General features: G+C 38.8%; 1 protein-coding gene across 1 annotated transcript in view; it reads right to left on the bottom strand.

Moving 5' to 3' along the window:
- il1rapl2 (interleukin 1 receptor accessory protein-like 2) overlaps nt 1-12,138 on the bottom strand; it is a 100,682-nt gene that overhangs the window by 5,070 nt on the left and 83,474 nt on the right. Inside the window, exons 8-13 of the mRNA XM_061686594.1 lie at nt 10,116-10,256; nt 9,099-9,159; nt 6,637-6,746; nt 1,652-1,797; nt 1,199-1,276; nt 1,000-1,116 (exon numbers count right to left, since the gene is read on the bottom strand). Coding sequence (XP_061542578.1) covers nt 1,000-1,116; nt 1,199-1,276; nt 1,652-1,797; nt 6,637-6,746; nt 9,099-9,159; nt 10,116-10,256 — 653 coding nt within the window. The remainder of the gene's footprint in view (nt 1-999; nt 1,117-1,198; nt 1,277-1,651; nt 1,798-6,636; nt 6,747-9,098; nt 9,160-10,115; nt 10,257-12,138) is intronic.

Here is a 12,138-nt window from a genome sequence, read left to right as displayed (position 1 = left end):
AATGAACAAGTCCCCCCCCCCCCCCCCCCCCCCCCCCCAAAGTCACATGGTCCTAAAGTTTGAGGGTGTTTTGTAGGGTACCAGTGTTGATGGAGCCAAAATTTATGGGAATTTTCATAATGTCATGAATTTTATAGCATCGTGAGCCTTTTGGGGAACATGTAAGTGTCACTTTTTTTTGTACAACTTGTACATGCTTTCAGCTAAAGAGGACAAGCATAATCTAAGATGCTCATGGTTTATAGACATTGCAATGACAATGGTTTGTCATAAAATATGCACATTAGGCAATGTTCCATTCCTTCAAAGAGAACAACGATACTGGCAGTTTAACTCAGTAGTTCCTCAACTTAAGACCTCTGAGTTTTTATGAGCCGTCGCTTGGCCATTTTTTTATCTTGAGTTGTGAGCAAAAACTTTACAGGTATCTAACGAGCGCTAGGTAATGGCCAAACTCCACCGCCAAATTCCACGGCATAATAGGCAGTGTTTCCCCTTTGTAATTCTCCGCGGGGCTTACTGTAGATGCATATACAAATCCCTCGAGAATACACACATAATGGAGGGAGTTTAGTGAGTGTGTTAGGCAGTTAGAGGGACATAGCTACAGTAATATCTATGTTTCTACCTCAGACTGTGTTTGTGTTTGCACATTAAGGAGTATAGTCCTGTTTTTGTTTGAATTTCTCATTTAAAAAAAAGACCATTTAAGTTTTTCCTCCTGTTTTTGAGACTGAAGGGTAAAAGCTGGAGCTGGCTACTAATGTGGACTGAATGGCTGGCAACACAGGGGAACTGCCAGTATTTTGAGGGTAAATAGCAGCAACATATTGAGAATAAAAAAAAAAAAAAGAAGAACTTTGAACTAGTTGATTTTTGGAACAGTGAACTGATCATTGAACTAATCCGTGTGGAAAATGAACTTTCCCTACACTGGTTAAAACACATTGTTGTTGCTAAAATATCTTTGACAATTGTTGGTTGCAGAGATTATTTTACCTGACGTCTAGACAAAGTCTCTCTTCGTTTAGCAGGCATCTCATAGACCACCTGTTTCCAAAACTTCGATGACAATTCATTACTCTTTGGACCCCTCCATTTGATGATGGATAAAACCTGAGGGGAGGTAAGGAGATAGTTTACTCTCTCATAGTTTTGTATGACAAATCATCCACTGTGTTCACCATTCTCTGAATACCTTGATTGTATGTTTAAGTGCTTCTACATCTTGATAGTTGATCACACTTTTCAGATCTGCACATTCTATCATGATTACCTAAGCATATATAAAGACACACAAGTAGAACACTCGAATAAGATGACCAGTAATAAAATGTCTAAATAGAGCTTGTAAAGATAAGCTTGTATTACTTATTTTTGAACTCTTTTGACCCAACTCCTTGTTGTGGAGCTACATGGGCCAAGGCTGTCGCGTGTTTTCCCATGAGTTCCAGTGTCTCTTGTGCTTTCTGCATTATTGTTTCTATTGTTGTAATTGAATGTACAAACTGAATTAAAATGTTCCTTAAATCTATGAAACTAACTTTTCGAGTTCGATTAGTGTTCCGGGTCGGAGTGTGTAGCTTGGAGGTTCCACTATAAAATACAATGATACCATTAGAAGTCAAAAATTGATGTAATGTTGGTTTACCTTGATTTCTCCAGTTACCAGCATGGAGTGGAGGCGTGTTTCGATCTGAAAGATGCTCCAACCTCTCTTGGCCACAAACTCTGGTGTCAAAACAATGATCAAACGTCTGCTCTGCAGCACACTACGAGCTAGGTCCTCAATGTATGCTGAGAGAGTGAAGAATAGAGAGAGAGAGATGGAGCCATTCAATTGTGAGTTGCACGTGTTGTCATAAAAATGGGCAGATTAACAGAGTTGAAAATGCATTTCCATGTCATATTTTGCATGTTATATATGGATGTATATTACAAAGTATTTGCAATTATTACAAGCTGGTTGAACAATAGTCATGAAGTACTGTAGATCAGTGATTCTGAGAAAGTTGGGATCCAAAAGTCCTTGGTTCATGGTACCAACATACGACCCAATGTTTTTCATTTGATTCTTTTATATTCATGGTTTTGTTTGATAAAAATACTATATTTACTTTAATTATGACTTTACCGTGTTAGTGAGGGTTTCTGATATACTTAACACAATCAAACTTGAGCGGAACTCAGTTGTAAACAGAGTATGGAGAAATATTTAACATACATCTCTCTTGGACTTTATTAAAATTTTCTTTTTCAATTTCAATTTTCTTTATTCTTCTTATTAACTTCTATAAAAGTGGGCCACGACTTGGCAACAATAGGAAAATGTGAGTCCCAGAGTGACAGCAGAACCACTGCTGTAAATGACTTTAACATGACATATGATATGATTATAACAAAAAATGTACTTGCATTAACATTGCAAATTTTTCAAAATAGGTCTGGTTTCCTTTCGAAAATAACAAAAACAAACAACAAATATACCTTTGATTGTAAACACTTCTGCAAATGTGCTAAAAAAAACAGTAAAACAAAAATTAATAGTCTGTCCACAATGAATGACCATTTTTCAATCTGTGAGAAATGCAGGTAATCCAAAGGATTCAAATACTTTTTATTGGAAATTTAGGTCCACCTTTTATAAGATGGAGATATCATAAAACTTCCTTTCTTGATTCACCCCTCAATTAATTTCATTTAACAAAGTGACAACTGCGTACGCAAGCTAAAGTATTTGGCATTGACAGCCAAGTCAAAGCGTATTACCTGATGATGAGTGAACAAACCTAATGGGGACTGACTATAGGTGATTTAATTTTTAACTGCTTAGAATCAGAATCATCTTTATTTGCCAAGTATGTCCAAAAAACACACAAGGAATTTGTCTCCGGTAATTGGAGCCGCTCCAGTACGACAACAGACAGTCAATTGACAGAGAACACTTTTGAGACATAAAGACATTGACAAAAAAACAGTCACTGAGCAAATATAGGTTTGCTAGTTATCTGGTAATGCCAGTACATTTAAAAAAAAAAATTAAATTAAATTTAATTTAATTAATTTATTTTTTTGACAATTGTGCAAAAAGATGCAGAGTCCTCTAGCACTAAGAGCAGTTCGAATGACTAATATTGCAATAGTCGGGTGCAATGATCATTGTGCAAAGGGCTAGATACAAATTGCTGGGTCTCCAGAGTGCTCTCCCACCCATCTCGTCGGAAATTAAACAAGGAAACATTTTCTTAGCTGCCCCTTTCTAAAAATGTGTCTGTGAGCGAGCAGTTTGAAATGTTAATCTGTTAACTGGCACATACTTGAAACTTTGGTTAAATTGTTGATGGAGGCTGGGCGTGGCATTTGTGTTGAGCGATGTGTCTGCTGCAGACGGATTCAAAACATACAATTGACAACTGTAATTTGTTTCAACTTGGTGATAAAGCGCTGCCTTCATGAGAGAAAATATAATAGTTATTTGAATGGTTAGGCTTTTATCTTTATTCTCTGTGCTACTAGTAGCCCTGGTTTACAGAATAGAGGGACAGAAAGAGCAGTGGTTCATTTGCATTTGACAGAACTGCCCCCCTGCTCGGCCACCCAAAACTGAGTGACTTCAACCAGGGTGAAACAAGTGGATGTCACGTGTATTATAATTCTTATTTTGACAGAAAAATGCCAGAGTCCTTCATTAACGTACCTGCAAACTGAAAAAAAGCAACATTTTCCTTTTAGAACAAGAAATTTGCAGTCAATGGTTATTGTTCTTTATTGATTATAGTTTTGTCCTACATATTTCTACTGTATATTGTCACCACCGGCACGGTGAGAGACTGGTTAGCACATCTGCCTCACAGTTCTGGGGACCAGGGTTCAAATCCCGGCCCCGCCTGTGTGGAGTTTGCATGTTCTCCCCGTGCTTGGGAGGGTTTTCTCCGGGCACTCCGCTTTCCTCCCACATCCCAAAAATATGCGTAGTAGGTGTATTGAAGACTCTAAATTGCCCGTAGGTGTGAATGCGAGTGCGAATGGTTCTTTGTTTCTATCTGCCCTGTGATGGGCTGGCGACCGGTTCAGGGTGTACCCCGCCTCCCGCCCGAAGATAGTTGAGATAGGCTCCAGCAGCCCGCGACCCTAATGAGGATGAGCGGTGAAAGAAAATGGATGGATATTGTCACCACCTAAGTTGATGCAGATGCCTTCCTAAAATTGCCTTTTTTCATGTTTGTAACATCGCTTATTTCTTTTAAAAAAAGTAAGCCCCTAAAGCTGTTCATTAAAACAAGATTTGCATGAATTGCTAAAATAATAAAATTTCTAGCAAACCCACTGCAATTTCACACTCAATAATTAATTGGCACAAATAACAGTGAACATTAGTAAAATTAGGTTTGCTTGCTTTTTATTTCATGGTTTCCTTCCTCCATTTCTTTCTATTTTTTTAAGTTTAGTGTTTTTTTTTCTAAAACATATTAACCTCCCCAACTCCTTATTGGAAATTGTTTACAGCATTAGGGGCACTGATGGTTCTAAACCATTTAACTGGGGTGGGCGGGCTGGGGCTAAGGGTTTTGTCAGAGGGGCACGCACACCCACCCACGCACACATCCCTATTTTCAATGGCAACAAAGAGTAGTGGAGAGGAAAACAACATTTCAGCAACACAGTAGGCCTATATAAACAACATTTGTTTTAATCGGCCACCGTTGCGGGCTTGCTTGGTTTTGTGTTGGGTAAGGTTAACTAATGTTAGCTAGTAGCATGCAATCAACTGGAGCTGTCATTAACGCCTGCTCGGACAGCTGGCCATCAAGCTATGCCCACAACTTGAAAAAAATTGAAATGTTTTGTGTTATTTGGGCTACAGTGTCTTGCCGTATGGCACCACACGCGTTGCGTTGCGAGGCAACGGCAAACGGGACGGGATCCGCCGTGGCCCATTGCCAGCCCGACAGCGGTTTGAGAAGGCGCTGGAGTTGGAGTGGGAGCAGTTGGCGACCGCACATTTCGGGGCGAGGAGGAGGAGGGAAATAAAAATCATCCAGATGGACCGGTGCTTGTCACGTGGTTGTAGCCGCTTCTGGGCAGCCACAGAAGTGCGTTGACCCGCTTAATTTCAAAGGAGGAAAAATTGTCCTGGTGGCGCAGCTTATTTGTCATTATGAGAGGCTGCTTCTCAGCAGCCCGTGAGGGCCAGTCTAATGTGGATCGCTAGGAATTCTCCTCTCCCCGCTTAGAGTTGTGAGAGAGAGAAAAACGTTTTTGATAGACAGCTGAAAGTTCTGGGGAGGCGGGATTTTGAAAACATTTTGTGACATGCCCACAGCATTTGGAAGCTAAAAAAATGTCTCAATTCTTGACCATTTTGGGGCTTGATTTCACATACTTTTTTTAATCCATTCATTCATTGTCCTGGCTTGTTAACAAGACTTTTCTGTGATGTGTCAAATTTACAAAGACATTTTTCGGTTTGTTTGGGGTCTCTTAAACTTAACAGTGACATAGACTGCAATTCATAATACAGTACAATACTCTTAAATACATTACGGGAGATGCACTGTTAAATTACTGTGATGATACTGTAATCCAAAATACAGTATTATACTAATTAAAATCAAATTACAGTAAATCCACTGTAAAAAAAAACAACCCGGTAATAACTGGCATCCCACATGAGGAATTTCAACAGTATAAAACTTACCACCAAGAAACATTGTTACAACTAGGAAATAATCTACCTAACACGGGTTTTCCTACCGTTTGTGCTATGTTAACTTTGGTAATTTATTGGAGCAGCTCTGGGATAAACCTTATATTAAATTGTCGTCTACTAAATTATTTCAGCATTGTACTATTCCTCTGCCACCCAAAGAAAGAAAGAAAGAAAAACTATAAAAGTGGTTTGTGGTCAATATTTTCATGATTTAAGAGTCAGTGCAGATACTAGGGTATGCAGACTGTTTCAGAACAGTTCTATCAACTTGTTGTTTTCTGTTTGCAAGATCTGTCCTCAAACTGTCATTTTGGAAACTTAGAACAACAGCTTTACTGTTACCAGCTTTACTGGTAAGGATAGTTTGGCAGATGATACAGAAAACCATTCACACGTGTACAATGAAAAAGATTAATAGAAGAATGATAATCCCTACTACACGCAGAAAGAAATCATTTGCAGTCAAACTGTTTTAGTATCCTAAAAAGTCTGCGGCACCCCCATCCCGTGTATCTGTCATAGTGCTTATGTGAGTGAGGTCAGAGCATTGACAGATAGCGCAATAACAGTCAAATTTCCCCCTTGAGTTGGACTGAGAAATGGCACATAACCCCAGAAATGATGACAAATGGTGTGTGTGTGTGCCCATACTCTGTGTGTGTGTGGCTGGATGGGGAAGATAGAATAATGATGCTATGGTTTACATGACATGCAACTGTGACAATACACACATTTATATATGCATATAGTGTGTGTCAATACCCATTGAGTTAAGATTAATTTACACATACATTCTTATTTATTTAGTCATAGTGATGGTCTACGGATGTTTGAGGAGACTGTGTGTGTGTGTGTGTGCGTGTGTGTGTGTGAGAGGGAGGGAGAGAGAGGCTGGCTCAATGGCAAGATGACTGATGGATACTTACTACTGCTCGGAATGAGATCTCTGTTTGGTAGAAACAGCTTGTATCCATAGTGTTTCTCCAAGACATCAGGCAAGATCTCCAAAGCAAACGTTTCCTCATCGCTGCTGGTTCTGCAGTCAAAAGCAACACAAATATTTTTAATGCAAAATCCTCTCCATAAATGATAAAAAAAAAAAAAGCAAGTACTGTAAATATGATGTGGTACATTAGCGAAATTTCAACATCATAGTACCAGCTCAGTTTAGGGCTGTTCCAATTCAAAATCACACCACACTGAACATTTCAATCGGAACAAGGCTTACTAATAATCGACAAGAAAAGTTCGCCAGTATTTACTTCTTGGCATGTGGCTGTTGAGAGGAATTTCATTCAAGAGGAGGATGAAGGCAAGAAGAAGACTGGCATGAAAATATGTTGATTTTTGCCATTTCTTGCAGTGTCTCATCAAATGTTAGAATTATGATTCCTCTGATGAACGACCAGTGGTGTTACCTCACTCATAATGTACTGTACTGTCAGCTTGACACACTTCAAACCACGGCTGAACACATACGATAAACAGTACCTCGCACTACCTGGTTTTCACAATGTAAATGTGTCAATACCAGTGAAAGCCTCGGAAAGCCGATTATGTACCATGTGGTGAAAAAGGGGAATATTTACTATCAAAATTAAATTATGTTCGTATGATCACCACTACTGTTTATAATATTTTTTTTGCAGTATTATTTTATATACTACAAAACTCATGGATGAAGAAAAAAAACATTCGGTCTTTTTGGATTAGAGGATTTTAAGGACTTCAAAAATTGTTCTGAAGTTACGTCATTTTTAAATAATCAATGAATATTTCTCTATTGCTCTGCAGCAACCTGGAATGTTATAGTTTTGAAGCATATAGCCTAAAGGCAAGTGCCGGGCAGCTCGTTGGGCTCGTCTAAGAATAACGTTTAATAATAATACAGTATATAAAAAACAATTATAGATTTCTCTTTAAAAATATCTTTTTTTTATCATCATCAGCATCTTAATATGGTTTACCACCTCGTACGAAAGCATTATCTCGTCGACACAAATGTATACATTTGATTGAAGGAAATTCACATTTATATACATTTGAAAAATAAACAAATCAAAGTAGAAATTATATTTGTCAGTTTTATTTTCAATGTGGTTGGCCAAAAACTGCTTATGTGATTTGTATTTTGATCTAACTACTTATACTATACCTGTGTTTGCATATGCACCGTGTTTCAGAAAAACACACAAATATGTACCAGGTGGTTGCAGCGTATATGGGGTTAAAAATGAGCCGGAAGCGACGCCTCGACGTTACTTACGGTTAAGTGTAATTTCAAATTTCAGCGTTATAAATCAAGCTATTTTGTCTCGTGAAGGGGCACCATGTCACTTTTTAGATGTATAAAACTTCAGGACAAAGTGAGGACAAACCTTTTTTTCAGTCTCGTAATTTGAAGTTTGATACATGAATTAGATAAGAGTTCTCGATAACCAGAGGTCTTTTGTCAAACCCCAAAATACACAAAGGATACAGGTAGTGAATTTGTATAGACAATTTAATGAGATCTAACATAGGAATCTACAAGGGAGCAATGCAGCGTGTATTGACAATGCATAGAACTGGGGCTTCCTGTTCTCGTTAATTTAAACCCAGCACTAATCAGTACTTTTAGTGGACCGCAAATTGGATTTATGTGCGTGGAGCCCAATTTAGGCAGGCTGGTCGAGCTCCCGAATGTTTGGCCGGTCCGGTCCGAAAAGGGAACAAGTAGATTTGGCGGAAAAGGAGGAAAGAAAAAAAAAAAAGAAGAGCAGGAAGAAAAAAAGGTTCCCAGGCAGGGCAGCCGGAGCCCGTATGTCGCTGTTCACAAGACTTTCGGAGCGGACGTGTGCTGCCCGCATCCTTCCCAGGCACCCCAGAAGGGTAGCTCGGAGCGCTGGCAGGGTGCCCTGCGGCGGGGAAGGGTCCGATGTGTGCAGTGAGAGGTGGGGCGTCCTGGCTGAACCAGTCTTCGGCAAATTGGTCGAACGAGAACCCGCAAACAAAGGGGGCTCCAGCCTTTAAGATGGGTAAAAGGGGTTTTTCCCCCTCCACGGTCAACAGGGAAGATGGACCGCCTCTTAATGTTACTTTTCCATTTTTGGATTATTTTGTGCTTTAAAACCAGTGGGATAAAATATGAATTATTGGATTTAAGATAACGAGACCATTTTCCAGTCTTGCATTGTCTTGCGCACATCCTCTTTAATCCCTGTAGCGAATATTTCAATTGTATGCGGTTGTTGAGAAGACTGTAATATTTGCAATGTGGGATTTGTATTGTGTCTGTTTGCAATTGAGTTGGTTAACCCCACTTAATGGCCTACTTAGGCAGAAGAGTAGGAAATACATGCATTGCACCGTATAAGAAAACATTGTTGAATCCAGCATGTATGCTTACCTGCCCAAAGAGTCCAGATCCACTTTGGTATATGAGAGATAGGCATCATACTCCTTGTTATCTGATCAGACATGCAGAGAAAGAAATGAACGAGATTTTCATACCAGGAAGCATGCAAGCATCATGCAATTTTAACCTTCAAGAATGCAATGACAGTAACATACCTGTATAAGTATTTCACGATTTGCCAAATAATGGAAAGTTGATGTTTTTTTTCCCTTTACAGTTGTTCTTTAACCAACATTGATCTTTTAACCAGACCCAGACTAGGATGATCTATGCCCAACAGTTGAGAACAAGTTTTGTGACACTGGGCAGCACATTTCACTCCAGAATGCTTTGATAGTATTGAGATGTCATTGTACACAGCACAGATTCAAGACACCTTATGTAGGATGCAGCAAAACAGCCCCAACAAGAGAAAGTAGCCCACTCCGTATTTCACAGTAGGTACAGCGTTTTTCTTTGTATTTGTTTGTCTTTGTTGATGTTTGCATCTGTAAACATAGAGCTAATTTGACTTTGACTTGATTTTGTCTCATCTGCTCAAAGGACATTCTCCCAGAAGCTTTGTGGTTTGTCTCAGCCTTTTTAGAAATACAAGACTCGTCACTTTCAAGTTATTTCCATGACCATTCTGAGCTTTTCTTTCTTTACAGAGGGGTACCCATGTTGCCTGCATGTTTTGATCAAAATATTTCCTATCCTCCATTTGTCTTCTCAGTTGGGTCTGATGGCAGCTTGCTTATGGCTGGTTGACATTTATTTTCGATATTGCTGATCCTGTTCAGGATTGCGGGGAGCTGGAGCCTTTCCCAGTTGACTTTGGGCGAAAAGCAAACTATACCCTGATTTGGTCACCTAACCGAACACAGGCCACACTCACATTTACAGCATCTCTAAGTGGGAAGTAAACCCAAGCCGCTTGAGTGGGAATCAGGCGAGTTTATATTGGGACAGATTCTTACAGCAGCGGCCAGTAAAAACACAAGAACAGATAGACAAAAGAAAACTTACCATCTTCAGTTTCATCACTGCCAAAATGTCTCCTGTAGCACAGCATAATTTCCAGGTTGTAACATTTATAAAGCGCTGTTAGGACTCCTAGCAGCAGCAATATGACACCCAGACCACCAGCCAACTCCAGACGATACATATCTACAGTCACAGAAAGAGGGAGAAAAGGAAAGAAAATTAATCACTTCATATCAGTGATTCATCATTATTTAAAAAAACTAAAAAAAAAAATCAAAGACCCAGATAATTTCTCATTAGTCACAAAGCTCTAACTTCCTGTACTGCCTCCTTGTATAGAAACACAAAATCATACTGTAGCTTTTTTCTTTTTACATGTCTCACTGTCAATAAAAAAAATCTGATAGTCTGCACAAAAAACTATATTGACTTGAATAACGTTCAAATGTGCAATGATTCATTCATTCATCAACAGAAATCAAGCAGATGCTGATTTTGTCTTTTGATTTGATTTATCTAGCCATTTAACATTCCCACCAGTATAAAAAAAACTGTGATTTTAATTGAAAGGAACTTAATCGAAAAAGGCACAATAAAAGTGTCAGATGTGATAAATCTGTGAGATGAACAAAATCAGCTGGGCGTTCACTCAAATTATTCATTAATGTTTGACTGCTTTATTTCATCATTGACAATTCTCTCAGAACATAAATTCAACAGAGACATCAGACAGTGAATGACACAAGTAATAATTTCAGTTTGATCGCGTTTTTGTTTTGGTACTATGAAAGGAGCACTGCAAGCATGGTGGTCCGCCATCGTGTCACTGAAGCGTCAGTTATTGCTTGGCATATTGTGCCAGAAGTTCGACAAGTGAGTCTCAACCAGGGTGCCGTGACACACTCAGGTGCCATGAGAGGATCACGTGTGCAGTAGGAAAATCATCTAATTTTTCTTAGTTGGTCTGAAAATAATTATTTATTCACTAAAACACAGGTATCTTTTTTCATCTATCTATGCCAGTGACATACTGTATAGTGATAAGCAGAACAATTACATACTACAAACAGTATTAGAAAGCACAAGGTACAAATGTATCTATCTAGCAGTAGCCATTCATATAACAGAAAAAAATAGCTTTGGGTGCACTTAAGCAGGCCGAGGTTTCACACTGCGCAAGTCAATTTGTGAGTAAATTGAGACAAAAACGTCATTATTTCAATATACTGTATACCTGCATACATTTTGTGATGTTTTTGTCTGGTGAGAAGTTTCTGATTTAAAAAATGTTCCTTGGCCGAAAAAACGGTTGGGAACCATTGACTTCGACCATTTAAATCGTAGCAGCAGCATCAACAGAAGAAGATATTGTTATTCCAAATTAGTACATTCCTATCAAACAATCATACTTGAAATGACAAAAGAAACACTTAAAAACTGCCTTTAATATGTGCGACTGAAGACTTCCCAATAGCATATTGCACCACTACATACAAAAAGTACCACAAGTGTAGAATTTTAACAGTATGACTGAATGATTGTGTTATCATAGGCAGGAGTGGAGTGGATAGGAGATTGATGGAACATGGTTGCTGAATGACATCATTGTAAATGTGATCTATTATTATCTTGTTCTCTCTTACACACACACACACACACACACACACACACACACAAAACAGCACACAAACCACTACCACTTTAAAACTAGATAGGCACTTTGGGATTTGAACACATCTCCGCCCATCTCTGCACAACTTTTCACACATCTTATCTCATCTCATACTCTTTAGAGAGCAGTTGCAGAGAAATGTATATATTTAGTATTATGGTTATAGGGTACACGATATAAAAACAACAACAAACAAAAGACATTTTAGGACCATGTGTACTCAGGAATGTTGTTTGACTTGTTGTTTGACAAATAAGGAGATTTCTGTCGTTGGCCTGATCTACAGTATATGTGAATAATCCAAATATCGGTCTCCTTTTAGATGCCAAAAGTGCTTTTCATTAGTAGTCAAGGCTGCTCAGCAGTTCAAAGATGGTCATTTTATGCCTAATT

Source organism: Phycodurus eques, chromosome 9, assembly GCF_024500275.1.
Source record: "Phycodurus eques isolate BA_2022a chromosome 9, UOR_Pequ_1.1, whole genome shotgun sequence".
NCBI lineage: Eukaryota > Metazoa > Chordata > Actinopteri > Syngnathiformes > Syngnathidae > Phycodurus > Phycodurus eques.
The sequence above is the reverse complement of the archived record's forward strand: the minus strand, read 5'-3'. Positions and strand labels throughout refer to the sequence as shown.